Source organism: Ambystoma mexicanum, chromosome 3q, assembly GCF_040938575.1.
Source record: "Ambystoma mexicanum isolate Mex_15411 chromosome 3q, UKY_AmexF1_1, whole genome shotgun sequence".
Classification (NCBI taxonomy): Eukaryota; Metazoa; Chordata; class Amphibia; order Caudata; family Ambystomatidae; genus Ambystoma; species Ambystoma mexicanum.
The window spans coordinates 182254328-182268176 of NC_090926.1; the positions used below are offsets into that span (position 1 = coordinate 182254328).

Consider the following 13849-nt stretch of genomic DNA (forward strand, 5'->3'; position numbering starts at 1 on the left):
TTAAGAGTATGTCAAAGAAAAAAGGTTATTGACCAAAACAAGAGATTACACAAATATTCTGAAGCAGGTAAGTACTTTTGAAACCCCCGAATGCAAAGTTAGTTAACCCCCTTCCTGCAAGGAAGACCAAACACAATGTCAGAGGGGAAGAAGAGTCATTCAGGGAACGAGGCTAGGCCAAAGTCAATTGGACAAAAGTCTAGATGAGCTGAAGCACTTCTTGCAAGTAGGTAAAGATCTTGCACAATGTTTTAGAAGTCTTTGCTGAATAGAAGAAATCAAAGCGGGGCCACAAGCCGATTAGGGATGTGAGGTAAAGAAGCTGATAGGAACTCTACAAAAGCAACCACGACAAATCTCAACTGAAAACAAGTTAGATTACACATCAAGAAGTACGTTCTCAGACTGTACAGTACCTTTGGTTAGAAGAAAGGGGCTTTGGCTGGCCTCTGTTCCTGTGCAGCTCTGCAGATCCTGTGTTCCTGGGCCTCAGTCGTGGGGACAAGAGGGAGGACGTCTGGGGACTCTAATGGGTCCCTGCACTACGAATGGAAGGTCGGCGGCAGCAATGGGCAAACTTCAGATCTGCGGCACTTCGCGGTTTCAGCTTCTCGCGACCCTTGCAAATAGCACCACTGTGGTTCTCGGACACCTTAATGGACTTTCCTCACATCTGGGGTCCAGCACTCTGTTGAGGTGGCTCAGGCATGGTCAGTCCTACTTCATGGGAGTCGGGAAGATCATCCTGGAACTTGGGTACGACTTAAAGACACTCACTTGATTCTGGTGTTCCTGTTATGGAGAAATCTCAGAAATGTGCAAATTCCTTTCTACCTTAGAGACCCCCAGCTTTTTTGCTGGACTCTAGGACTTACATTTTTTATCCTGGAGTGAGTGAGACCACTTCTTTCTCATGCTCTGATGTATTTTAATGTGATTTTGACCTCGGTTTCTTTTGGTTGTGGAGTCTGACAAACTCCATAGACATCATCTTTAACATTCTGTCACACAGCACCTTCAGTGCAGTGACCCAGGGAAGTCTTCCAGATTTCCCAAAGGTTTAAATAGCTTCTCTTGGGGGGCGCTGTTGAGCAGCCAGCAAGATGGCCGCTTAGCTTTAACGCTCCGTGGCCCAAGCGCTACATATCCGCCTCAATCAGCGGTTTCACGGACACACTGAGGCCGAGACCCCGCGCATCCTGCTGCCCATTGTCCCCACTTCAACCTGTCCTGTTTTGGGGAGAATCCGGACTTCGGGAGGCCCGCCTGCCGGCTGAGGCCTCTGGGCCGTGCGGCTCCTCGGCGGCCTGTCCCCGCCATCCCCCTGCAGCGCATTGCTGTGCGGAGACGACCGGCCACCCGCCCTCTGGGGTTGCTGTCGGAGCGGGCGGCCGCCTCGGGCGCGGAGACTCTTCCTCACTGGCCGCTCGCCCCGGACGTCGCGGCCCTTGGGGGCGAGGCTACACCCGCGGCCTGCTGGTTCCCTCTTGCCGGCCCGCTCCGCCTCCTGCACTTCTTCCCTGCGCTGACGAGAGACATCACGCTGGAACTCGGTGGGGGCTGCCGGAGCGGCCCCCACACTGGTATCGGCCCGGCGCCCTTCCCGCGCCACCTCTTGGGCTGCGGCGCCGGCCCCTTGACAGGGGGCGGCACTCCTGCGGCGGGGGCTGCTGGAGCGGCCCCCGCACCGATTCCGCCCAACACCACTCCTTCTACGCAGCGGCCCCCGGTCGAGAGGCATCAATCAGGAGTGCAGCAGGGGCTGCGGGAGCGCCCCCCCCGCAGGCACAGCAGCTGCTACGGACATCTGCCCTGCACTTCTCCCTGGCGCTGCGGTGACGGCGCCGCCCCCTGATGGGAGACATCACGCTGGAACTCGGCGGGGGCTGCCGGAGCGGCCCCCGCACTGATATCAGCCCGGCACCTTCCCTCGCGGCTCTGCTGCTGACTCCACGGGTCCCATGAGACGGCAGTGACGGGCGGCCGTGCTGGGGCCTCCTGGCTCCGGGATCCTGCTGGTGCCTTGGATCCGCTGCTGCTGATTGGAGACCTGCTACTACTCCAACTGCTACACATACTTTGCTTTGCGGAGTCCCGAGGTGAGGAGGTTGGGGGAGCTGGGCACCACAAAATCAGCCTATCTTGTCTGCCGTGTCCTCGGGCTGTCCCTGCTCCACTCTACACAGGATAGCGACCCCCCGAACCACTCAACCGGTGCTGGTGCTACCGTAGGCGTCTACTATTCTCCTCTCCCTAGCCAGCGCACCTTCTTGCTACGCCCCGGGAGCATCACGCACCCCTGACAGCGCTGCCCTCCAACACTGACCATCTCTGCCTAGACCCTCTTGGCACAGAGGTGGGCGCCACAAGATACTGTCCACCCCGAACTGCACTGCCCCTGGGACTCCTTGCTTGCCCCTCGGAGCGGGCTTACCGCCCTATAACACGCCTGTTGGTGGGGTTCCTACCTCCTTCCCACTGGGCGGATGCCGCCCCACCGTTGATTTGGACCTAGTTCCTCCATAAACCCCCTGGTTCCTGCTTCTGTCGTTCAACGTTACACCCTCTACTGTTCTTAAAGCCCCCCCCAAAATGTCCGGCAAAGCACGTGGGGCCAACAAGGCTGGAGCAATGGACAAGTTTGCCAAATCGCTTGCCAAGCAAGACCAGGCTGGGGCTGCCCTTATTCACGACGACCCGGATATATCCCCATGCTCTCCTCAGCCGGACCTTACGTCAATCATGGAATGCATGGCCAAAAACTTTGCGTCATTTCATGAAAAATGAGATGACAAATGCAAATGTTGCCTCACTACGCGCCAAATTGGATCAGCATGGCACTAGGCTGGTGGAGGCCGAGACCAGAATTGGGGCCACTGAGGACGAGGTACATACGCTCTAGGATACGGTCTCTGAATTGGTGCGAGACATGAAGCAGGTCAAGGCGAAGTGCGATGATTTGGACTCCAGATCTCGTAGGAATAATATCCGCATAGTGGGGGTTCCTGAGACAGCCCTCAAAGGCAAAATGGAGCTGGCAGTGGAGACCCTTCTTAGAGACCTCCTAGGTGATCCTCAACTCTCTCCTTTTTTCACTATTGAGCGCGCCCATCGATCACTGGCCCCACGCCCCAAGCCAGGCGATTTTTCCAGACCAATCATAGCTAAGGTTCTCAGCTTCAGAGATAGGGACCACATCCTACGGCTTGCCCGGGAGAAGGGGGAACTTAGACTTGAGTCCCAAACTATCCGCATCTTTCCTGACTTCTCTGTCAACGTCCAAATGGAGCGCAGACAATTCAATGGCGTAAAAAAAATGCTCCGGGAGAGGAAGGTGGAATATGCCATGTTGTTCCCCGCAAGGCTGAAGCTCACCCATCGTAACAAACTGTACTTTTTCACTGTCCCTGAGGAAGCGGTGAAGTTCATCGAGTCACATTTTCCTGTCCCAAGCCCGGAAGGAGACCCCGTAGATGAGGGTTGAGCCGACTTGCCTTGCACGCGCTACTTGAATTATTGTGTTACTAATACCACACCAGTCATTTGCATCTTCCCTATAATCCCATGTATTCTTCCCCTTATGCTCTCTTATTGTTGTAACTCATTGAAATTTCATGAATCATAACATGGGTCACGGCTGTATGGTTGACGGTATATTGCACTTGTACTGGGATCCTCTATTCCTATAGCCCATGCTCACTGTGCCCTACTATGTTGTCTCCTCTAAAGTTTAACTACGCCGCCGCTGTATGGTATTTGGTGTATTTCACCGTTATACAATCTTAATCGGGCTCACGGCAGCAGCTTCCCCGCTGCAGATGCAACGCTGAGTTTGGCTTGTTTAGTTCATTGGTTGCTCCCATGTTTGGTTTGGGGGCTGGCCCAGCCCCGTTGGGCTTGGCACAACGGACGTGAGACTTTGGGTGGGTTTTTGAGCACTGCTATGTTGGGGGTGGCGGGGTTGTTGGGGAATGGTTTAACAATAAAAATGGCGAGACAGTGGTAGCTTTTGGTATGACACATCTGGTAGCGGTATAAGTTGCTGGCACCAGTTTGACAAAATATGACGCACATTACTGGGATTCCCCCCTAAATTACTACTGAATGGCTATTAGGCTGATGTCTTGGAATGTCAGAGGGCTCAGCAACTTTACGAAGGCACGCAGGATCACGGCCTACGCCCAGAGGCACGGGGTCAAAACACTTCTCTTACAGGAAACTCACGCCCTCGCACAACTATCGGCTTCTCTTGCCCCGTCATGGGGCCCCAGCAGATATTATACTGTGTTCTCATCACAATCCAGAGGGGTCCTCACTTTGATTCACAAATCCTTGCAGTTCTCCCTTCGCACCAGCCATATAGACGCCCAGGGTAGATGTGTGATCCTTCACTGTTTCCTCGCTAATACAGAATACCTCCTGGTCAACACATATGCCCCATGCATAGATGTACCTGAGTTTTTCGACCACATCCTTGACATTCTACTTGGCTATGTTGGGGTCCCCATCATCTGGGGGGGGGGGGGGGGGGGGGGACATGAATCTCATCCTCGACTCCGACTTGGACAGATCCGGTGTTGCACCTAGAACACTCTAGAGCCGCTCACCGCCTCCATGCACACATGCTCACTACAGGTCTGGTGGATGCCTGGAGAGCACTCCACCCCAAGACGAGACAGTTTACTTTTTACTCCTCCGTCCATGACAGTCATTCCAGGATCGATCTCTTCCTCCTCTCCGCGGGGCTCATGGGCAAAATACATACCACACAGATCCTACCCCGCACTCTCCGATCACTCCCCGATCACGTTAGACATCACCCTGAGCCCGACCCCCCCCTCCACACTCGCACTGGCAGTTTAAGTCAGACGCACTACACAATATAGTCTTCAAGGCTGACATCCTTGCAGATATCACCTTGTTTTTCGATAACAACCAACGCCACGATACAACGGATGGGGTGAGGTGGGAGGTCTTTAAGGTTTTCATCAGGGGCATGTGTATCTCCAGGGAGGCTGGGGTCCTGAAGGACATTAGAAACTCTCTGCGCCGCTCTGAGTCCAGACTCCGAGAGCTAGAGTGTGAATATGCGGCCATCCCCTCTCCGCCCAAGCTAGCTCAGAAAGGAACTAGACACATTCGTGTCCTTCGCCCACAGCGAAATAAGATATCTCGCCCGTCCCATTGCAGCCCATAAGTATGGTGAAGGAGAAAGGCCTGGCCGTACTCTTGCCCGCCTCGCTCGGGCCGAAGGAGGCGGGGGCTCGAGTTGATAGCATCATCGATAGTGGTGGAGTGAGACATTGGTCCGACCAGCCCATTCTTGAGACCTTTGCAGACTTCTATACAACCCTTTATGCCCAGCAAACAGAGCACAGCCCGCGAGATCTTGATGACCTCCTGGACCGCATCCCAATGTCCCTTATATCTTTAGCCACCAGAGAACAACTTGATGTTCCCTTCACCCTTGAGGAGATTATCGCTGTCATTTCGGCCCCGCCTAAGGGTAAAGCCCCTGGTCCAGATGGCCTGACCGCCGAGTTCTATCAGGAACATGTTGCCCTTCTTGCCCCGCGCCTGCACGAGGTCTGGGAGGAGTCGCTGCGTCTTACTACCCTCCCCTGTTCCTTGCGCGAGGCCGTTATTACGTTGCTTCCCAAACCGGGTAAACCTCTAGATGAGTGTGGCTCTTATAGACCCCTCTCCCTCATAAATACTGATACCAAAATCTTCGCCAAAATCATAGCAAATAGGTTCCTCCCCATCATGAAATATTTGATCCACCCAGACCAGAGCGGTTTTGTCCCTGCCCGTTCCACTGCCTTAAACATTCGACGATTTTTTAACGTAATCTATAGAATCGACCCCCGAGCCAATGCAGTAGCCGTGACGCTGGACGCTCAAAAAGCGTTCGACATGGTCTCGTGGCAATACTTATGGGCGGTACTGGAGAAGATGGGGACTGGCCCATATATGATGTCCTGCATTAAATTGTTATACACTAACCCTGTAGCCAGAGTCCTAGTCAACTCTAACCTGTCGGCCCCCTTCTCCCTAAATAGGGGGACGCGACAGGGCTGCCCATTCTCTCCCTTGTTGTTCGCGATGGCCATCGAGCCCATGGCTGACGGTGTACGTAACAACCACATACGCAGGGGGGATTTGGTTGTGGGATTCTCCCGAAATCATTTCACTTTACGCCGATGACGTGCTGTTATATATTAGAGACTCTTCAATTCACCTCGACACGATCATACGTGAAATGATCAAGATTGGCACATTCTCAGGCTTCACCATTAATTACTCTAAATCAGAGATATTTCCTCACCCTTGCAACCCCCCAACCTACATGAGAGTTCCCTCTCAAATGGGCACCTGAAGGCATCAAATACCTAGGGGTCCAAGTGGCCCTCTCTAGACCCTCTTTATTGTCTGAGAACTATGGGGCTGCCGCACATTATGCTCACACCAAGATGGAAAGATGGCGAAACCTCCCCCTTTCACTCTCGGGAAGAATGTCTCTAATAAAAATGATAATAGTCCCAAAACTCCTGTCTCCTGTACATATTCGTTAACGTTCCACTTTGGCCCGGAAAACAATACTTTGCGGACTTGCATGCGGGGTGCGCCCGCTTCCTCTGGCACTCAGGAGCTGTGCGCAGAAAGTGGCAGCATATGACCCTGCCTTACGAGAAAGGCGGCTTCAGTGCACCTGATCTCGTCCAGTATTGGATAGCCGCCCAGGCTCAATACGCTACGTACTGGTACCAGCACCAGGAAACACCCCCCCCCCCCCCGCATGTTAAACTCGAAATCCTGGCCGCCGAGGAGGTGAACGTCATGTCATTGATCCTCTTCCACTCGTATCGATCGCAGGCCCCTGCGGACCCGGTGGCCTCCACTATAAGGGCTTGGCGGCAGATTCTGGCGCTCGCCTCCGGCTCACCCCCGTATTACAAATGGCTTCCCCTCTGGTCCTTCCCTGGCCTCACCTCCACACACGATAAGCTTCTCATGCGTCACTGGTCAGACCTGGGATACAGATCATTCTCCCCCCTTCCCCTCCCCTCCTGCACTGCTCGGGGGCTGGTCACAAAGCTGGCAAACTGGCAAATCTTTTATTCCTGTAGCTGTTTTCAAGCACACAAACTGGTGTCCTTCTCCCTGGTTATTCGGTTCCTGCAGCACTCTGAGGAAAATACAACCAGCTCCGAGAATGGTGTCGAGGTGGCTTATGAGTTGATTGGTCCCACCAACTCAAAGGAAGAAGTTGTCCTTTAAGGGCTTCTCTGTCGAGATGAACTTGGCGATTTGGATCTGCAGCAGGCCTTCACCAGGCAAACCAACAGTCCATGAGTTGCAGCAGCCGTCCTCTGCCAGCTCATCTTCAGTTCTTTCGTTCCAGTGGTCAACTCTGCCTTCCAAGCCAAGAGACTCGCCTTTTAAACAGTTTTCTCCCATTCATTCCAGCCCAGCTGCCACTCACCCAGCAGGGTGGCTGTCCTTGCCTAAGCACCGGGAGTTTCGGGCACCTCCCTCACTTCCCCAGACACTCGGGCACCAGAGGCGGTATTCAATCCTGAAGCCCACCAAAGGCGTAGAACAAAGGGACCAAACCTGGTTTGGTGTACAGAGACAAACTCTAGAAGGACCTTTCCAAAAAGAAACAGTGAAAAAAGACGACCAGGACCTGTTTAAACAAAGGGGGCTCAGATGCCATCTTGAAAAACATGGCTCCCGCGATTTTAGCTACCGGTGTTCACGGTCGGGAAAAATCATGGTAGTGAGTTATAAAACCACTGTCACCAGCCATTTTGATAGGAAAGGGTAGCATTTGACTGCTACAGGAGTTTCTAGACAGAGGGCATACTAGGTAACTCCTCCAGACCTCTATGGGAAGACTAGTAAACTTTACTTTCTCTGGGAAACAATAGTTGATCCCAGAGAATTTATATAAACATTGGGACTGCCTGTAAGGCTTCCCTGTGTCACTGCACTGAGGGTGCTGTGTGACACACATGAAAAGATGATGCCTATGGAGTTATCTAAAACCCCATAATCAAGGCACACAAGAGTAAAACACACATCAAAATACATGAGCGTGTGGGGAAAAAAGGCTCAGACTCTCTCCAGGTAAAAAAGTGAAGCCCTCAAAATCCAGCAAAGTTGGTGGGGGTCTCTAAGGTGAAGGGAATTATCACATTTATGAGATTTCTCCCTAGCAGCCACCCTGCTGGGTGACTGACAGGCTGGAATGAATGGGAGACGCATGCATAAAAGGAGAGGCTTTTTGGCTTGGAAAGTGGAGTCGACCATTGGATGAAGGAATCCGAAGAAAAACTTGGAAGAGACGCCTGGACCGTTTGCGCTGTGAAGCCCTGCTGCTTTGCCGAAGCTCCGAATTCTCTCAACTAGAGAAGCCCTGCAAGGAAGACTTCTCCCTTTGAGTTGGTGGTACCAATCAACTCCAAAGCCAGCCACCTGGACATCCTCTCAGAGGTGGTTGAAATTCCACTGCAGTTGCAGCTGTAACCCAATAGCCAGGGAGAGAAACACCAGATCGTGTGCATTGCTTTTAAGCTGGCCAAGAGCTCCAGGAAGATCCTGCGGACTCCCAGGAAGCAGGACTGACCGAGCCTGAGCAACCTCAAACAGAGTGCTGGAAACCAAATGAAAGGAAAGCCCATCTCGACAGCCAGTAACCACAGTGTAGCTATTTGCGGTTGACACGAGTAGCTGAAACACTGAGGTGTCACTTGTTTGAAGATTGCCGGCTGTGACCGACCCATTGCATTGTAGGAGTCCCCAGACGTCCTCCCTCTTGTCGCCAAGACTGAGGCCCAGGAACAACAGTTTCTGCAGAGGTGCACAGGAACCGAAGTCATCTGCTGCCCCTTTTATCAGCCTAAAGATACTGTACAGTCTAAGAGAACTTACCTCTTTTTGTGTAACTGCACTTGTTCTCTGTTGGTGAGACCTGTTGTGGTTGCTCTGCAGAGTTGCTGATCGCTTCTTTACTTCGCAAGTCTAAACAGATTGTGGCCCTACTTTGAATTCTTCTTTTCTACAAAGACTTCAAAAACATTGTGCAAGACTTTTACTTACCTGCAAGAAGTGCTTCAGCTCACCTAGACTTTTGTCCAATTGACTTTGGCCAGGCTTGGCTCCCTAAATGACTCTTCTTCCCCCCTGACATTGTGTTTGGTCTTCCGTCCAGGAAGGGGTTAACTAACTTTGCATTGGGGGTTACCAAAAGTACTTGCCTGCTTTCTGAATATTTGTGTGATCTCTTGTTCTGTTCTAATAACCTTTTTCTTTGCCAATCTGATTCTAAATGCAAACAGTGGTATATTAATGTCCACAGTGTCCTAGTTACTAAAGTCACCTGAGGGTGTAGGAAGTGTGTGTGTGCCATCCCAAAAGCATACTTACTGATTTAGAAATATTAAGAGCATGAATTATGGAGTGTATTTGTGTGTACTATTATATTGCTCCCTTAATCTCTGATGGCTAAATAAATTGTTTAATCAAGAAACCTTGCTTGTAAGAGTTTATTTGAATACTTGTCACTGTGAATCTCTCCACCTCCCCTACAGCTCACATTGACCCCTCTTGAGGTAAGCCAGGCTGCTCAACACACTACCAACCTGTGTAGTACAGACCTGAGGTCAGGGTTGTTGTAGTGCACCCTGGCCTAACAGTTCCTCTCCCTGGCAATCAGTTACTGTAGCAGCAATGGAAGTACAGCCATCTCCGAGAGGATTTCCAGATGAGCTCGTCTTGGGGTCGATTGGTCCCACCAACCCAAGGGGAGAAGTCATCCTTTGCAGATCTTTAGTCGAGGCGAATTTGGAGCCTCAGCAATGCAGCAGGGCTTCACCGGGCAAACCAACGGTTCAGGAGTTGCAGCAAGCTTCTCTTCCAAGTTGGATTCCTTTGTCCAGTGGTGGCCTCTGCCTTCCTTGCAAAAGACCTCGCTTTTTATGCAAGTCTCTCCCATTGATTCGCATCCTAGCCAGCCAATCACCTTTGGGTGCATTCCTGCAACCAAGGAGACTAAGCACAGAGTTTCGGCACCTCCCTCGCTTCCTGCCCTGCAGACATGCTGGAGCCAGAGGCGGGCTTCACCTGTGGACCACACCAAAGACAAAACGAACTAAGTGACCAACCCTGATTTGGCGCGCAGAGTAAATCTCAAGGAGGACTTTACAACAAGAAATGGCGAAAAATGAAGACCGGGCCATTTTGACAAAATGGACATTCAAGGGTGCTTCACTGCAGCTGCAAATACAGCCTGCGGTAAAAACACACAATGGTAGTAAAAAATAAACCACTGCCACCAGCCATTAATTGTAGAAAGGGTAGCATCAAAATGTTACATGAGACGTTAGAGAAAGGAGATACTAAGTAATCCCTCCAGCACCCTATTGTAAGATTGTGTGCTGGGTCTAGAAAGTTCCAAATGTAAGTAGTCAATTTCACTTTACTACTCCTGGAAACAGTTATCCAAAAGAAGGTATTTAAACCTTAGCAGAAATCCAAAGGATTTCTATGTGACAATGCACTGAAGGTGCTGTGCGTCACATTGTAAAACTATGCCTATGGAGTTTGTCGGACTCCAAAACCAAAACAAATACAGTTCAATCACTCTCTCCAGGATAAAAATGAAGTCCTAAAGTCCAGCAAAAGAGCTGGGGGTCGCTATGGTAGAAGGGAATTACCAGATTTCTGAGAGTTCTCCCTAACATTCACTCTCTAGGTCTTGCACTCTGGTGAGGGAACTTCAGGGATTCAAATCGGGTCTCGGAGTTCGAGCAAGAGTCCACCAAAATGTCAGAGGGATTCCGACTTCGGAAGACCATGCACCACACACTGGCCTGAGGTTCCTGGGTATTTTGGTGGTTTGCAGCATCACAAGGGTGCAGCTCGTCGAGGGATGGCTCAAAATGCAGCTCTTCTTGAGACTAATGGGACTCACCAGCCACTGGGGACTCGCAGGTCGCTTCGAAGGAAGGGTTATATTAGGCTTTTGTTACTCAGAAGGCTCTCCAGTCGCTGGAAATGGTTACATCTGTTTCTTCATATTCCTCTTTGGATTTGGTTCCAGTGGTCGACTTTTCAGCAGCTTCCAGGATCAGAGTATTTATCACTACAGCACCACTTCTGCAAACTCTCCCGGCAATTCACAGAAAGGGGCCATCAGGCTGTCCATTGAGGACAGCCAGCCCCTCAGTGGGAACTGGTTCCTTTTCAGGCAAGGTAAAAGACAAAGGACTGCAGAAAGGCAGACTCCTCCCTCGCTTCCTGCCTTCTCAGACACTCTGGAGCATCGCCAGAGAATACAAAGGATTCCCACCAAAAACAAAACTTCAACCGAGTTCTTACCTGCGTAGCATGGCAGCCATTCTAGCAGAATGGTGACCCTCCTTGTGCATTACTGGGGCTGATTTAACAGCTTGCGAGTAATAATGACAAAGTCACAAAGGTAAAATCATTGCAATCAGCCATTAAATTAAAACTCAGCATTGAATGAAATGTTACCCGGTAAGTAAGAAAGGGGATACATTGTATCCCCCAGCAGTCCACACAAGGTGGGGTGTGCTAACCCACTATATAAAATGTAAAGGGGGATGAAAGTCCCTCTTTACTACTTGGCAACAGTAGTTCACCCAAGAAATAAGAATTAAAAAGGGAAGCCTAAGGTCACCCATAAAAAGAGTAAAGAACTAGGTGAAGGGAAAAACATTCCCGCTCACCTAAGAATACAGGGAAAAATAATCACAAAGTCCATAAAAAGGTCTTAAACTCAGACGGCAGAATGTATTTGCCACAATCCTTTACCTTTTGCATGAATGGTAAAACGTAGCTCACTAACAAAATATTGAAAATAACCAAAGTAAATTACATTTTGCAATGCATGCAGTGAAGAGGTCCTTGTACACCACTACATGCAATCACATGTGCCCATGTAGGAACATGGATTGAAGATGTCTAGATTTCAGAAATTATTAAGAACAAATAGTGTCCATTTACAGCAAGGAGGAGTGTGAATTCTGCAAATGTGTATGTGTGGTTATTCAAATGAAACTATTTAAAAGGGTTAAAACTCTTCCATGCCTAGCTTTTCATTTGACCAAGTAATATATTGCATAAGTGTGCTCAACAACTGGGACTGTTGTCTCAGATTGCAATGTTTTGCTAATGGAACTCACAGGAGGAAAAGTTTGTGTTTGAGTGGGATGGAGTTATAGTCACCATGACCCCTAGGGGTAGTTGTATAAACGCAAGGCCCATGTTAAAATGAGAAGTGTGTGTACTGTACCTTTATGAGCATGTACTCGCTGCACCCAGGAGAGCGGACAGGCTTTCATCACAGAGTAGGGCACGCTGATGGAATGCATCTTATTCATTACTGTCTGCATAAAAATACAGAAGAGGCACCTGAATGAGGCCTGCATAATCATATTCAGCAGTTTCAAGTACCAGCATGGTTTTCAAATACGAAATGTCTGCTCCATTTAAATCAACAAATACAAACTTAACTACCTGTTACAAAGCTGCCCAGATCCCGCAAACAAACAATTTCAACACAAAGTCAATGTACATGTTTCATTATGAACTGGAGAATATTAATGGTCTATTCAATTGTACTGTACGGTATTGATTAATTAAAAGTCCCTGGAAATTGGCTTTTACAATGGAAACTATGGTCCCAGCATTTACCATTTATTTACTTGCAAATGGGACTCCCTTCACAGAGAAAAGTTGTTGCTTTGCGGTTAAACTACGATGGAAGGTTGTCCACTTGACCAAATTTTTAAATCCTGGACCATTGTCTTTTCCATCAAACCTATTTGCAGTTGGAAAAGGGCTTGTAGGGAGTTTTGGTATAGTCCACCTGTGGTAGGACTGTAGAAGACTCACTCATAGGTGCAGGGGCTCCACTTCTTAGACTTTGTCTGAACTACTCAAAGGTATGGTGGCTGCAGCTTAGCAGCCAGGCTTAGTCTAGGAGGGAGAAGGGCTGCAGTGGAGTACATAAACCTTTGAGCACACTAACACAGTAGTTATATAAGAATATGATTATATGTACTAGGCACAGTTCAAAGCAATTGAGGCAATCAAAAAGAAACTCATACAAGCAGATAATTTGATGTAGCAATACCCATTTCAAATAGTAGACCTTTCTGTGAAAATTCAGAGGAGTTTAAGGTTTACAAACTACTTAAACTAAATGCCTAAAAAAAAGTGATTATTTAAACTTTTACCAAAATCTTTCATCCAATCCAACAACAGATCTAATCTGGCTGGTAAAAACATAAAAGTGCACAAGGTCCAAATTACAGCGACAGAGGAGGTTTAAAAGGAAGCAGGAAAAAAGAAAAGATAAGGAACAAGGGGAAAAACCAAAATAAGTAGACAGGACCAAGTCACAAGGCAGGAACAAAGAAGGGGAAAATATAGTAATGTGTATTAAAGACAAATGATAAATCAAACTTTGTAGTCGCTCAGTCTTTTTTAGGGTGATTTACCGATAAGTCACAACAGCAAAATTAAGTTTGGTGTCAATCCCCGTTAGGGAGAATTCTCATTTCTGTGCCAATTCCCTTTTGCTGGACTTTAGAACTTTTGTAAGTTTTACCCTGGAGTGAGTGAGACCTTTATCCCACCCTGATGTGTTTTGACCGGATTTGGATTATGCGTTTTGACTGTTTTTGGTATCTAACAAACTCCAAAGGCTTCCACTTTTTGTATGGTGACACACAGCACCTTCAGTGCAGTGTCACAGAGAAATCCTTTATATTTCTCATAATGTTTAAATACCTTCTTATGTGAACTACTGTTCCCA

At 49.2% G+C, this 13849-nt stretch overlaps 1 protein-coding gene across 3 annotated transcripts in view; it reads right to left on the minus strand.

Annotated features, from left to right (window-relative positions):
• The window catches only part of DIP2B (disco interacting protein 2 homolog B), a 1149028-nt gene that overhangs the window by 570946 nt on the left and 564233 nt on the right, over positions 1-13849 (minus strand). For all 3 annotated transcript variants that reach the window (XM_069653448.1, XM_069653447.1, XM_069653449.1), the window contains exon 15: positions 12323-12416. In XM_069653448.1, the coding sequence (XP_069509549.1) occupies positions 12323-12416 (94 nt within the window). The remainder of the gene's footprint in view (positions 1-12322; positions 12417-13849) is intronic.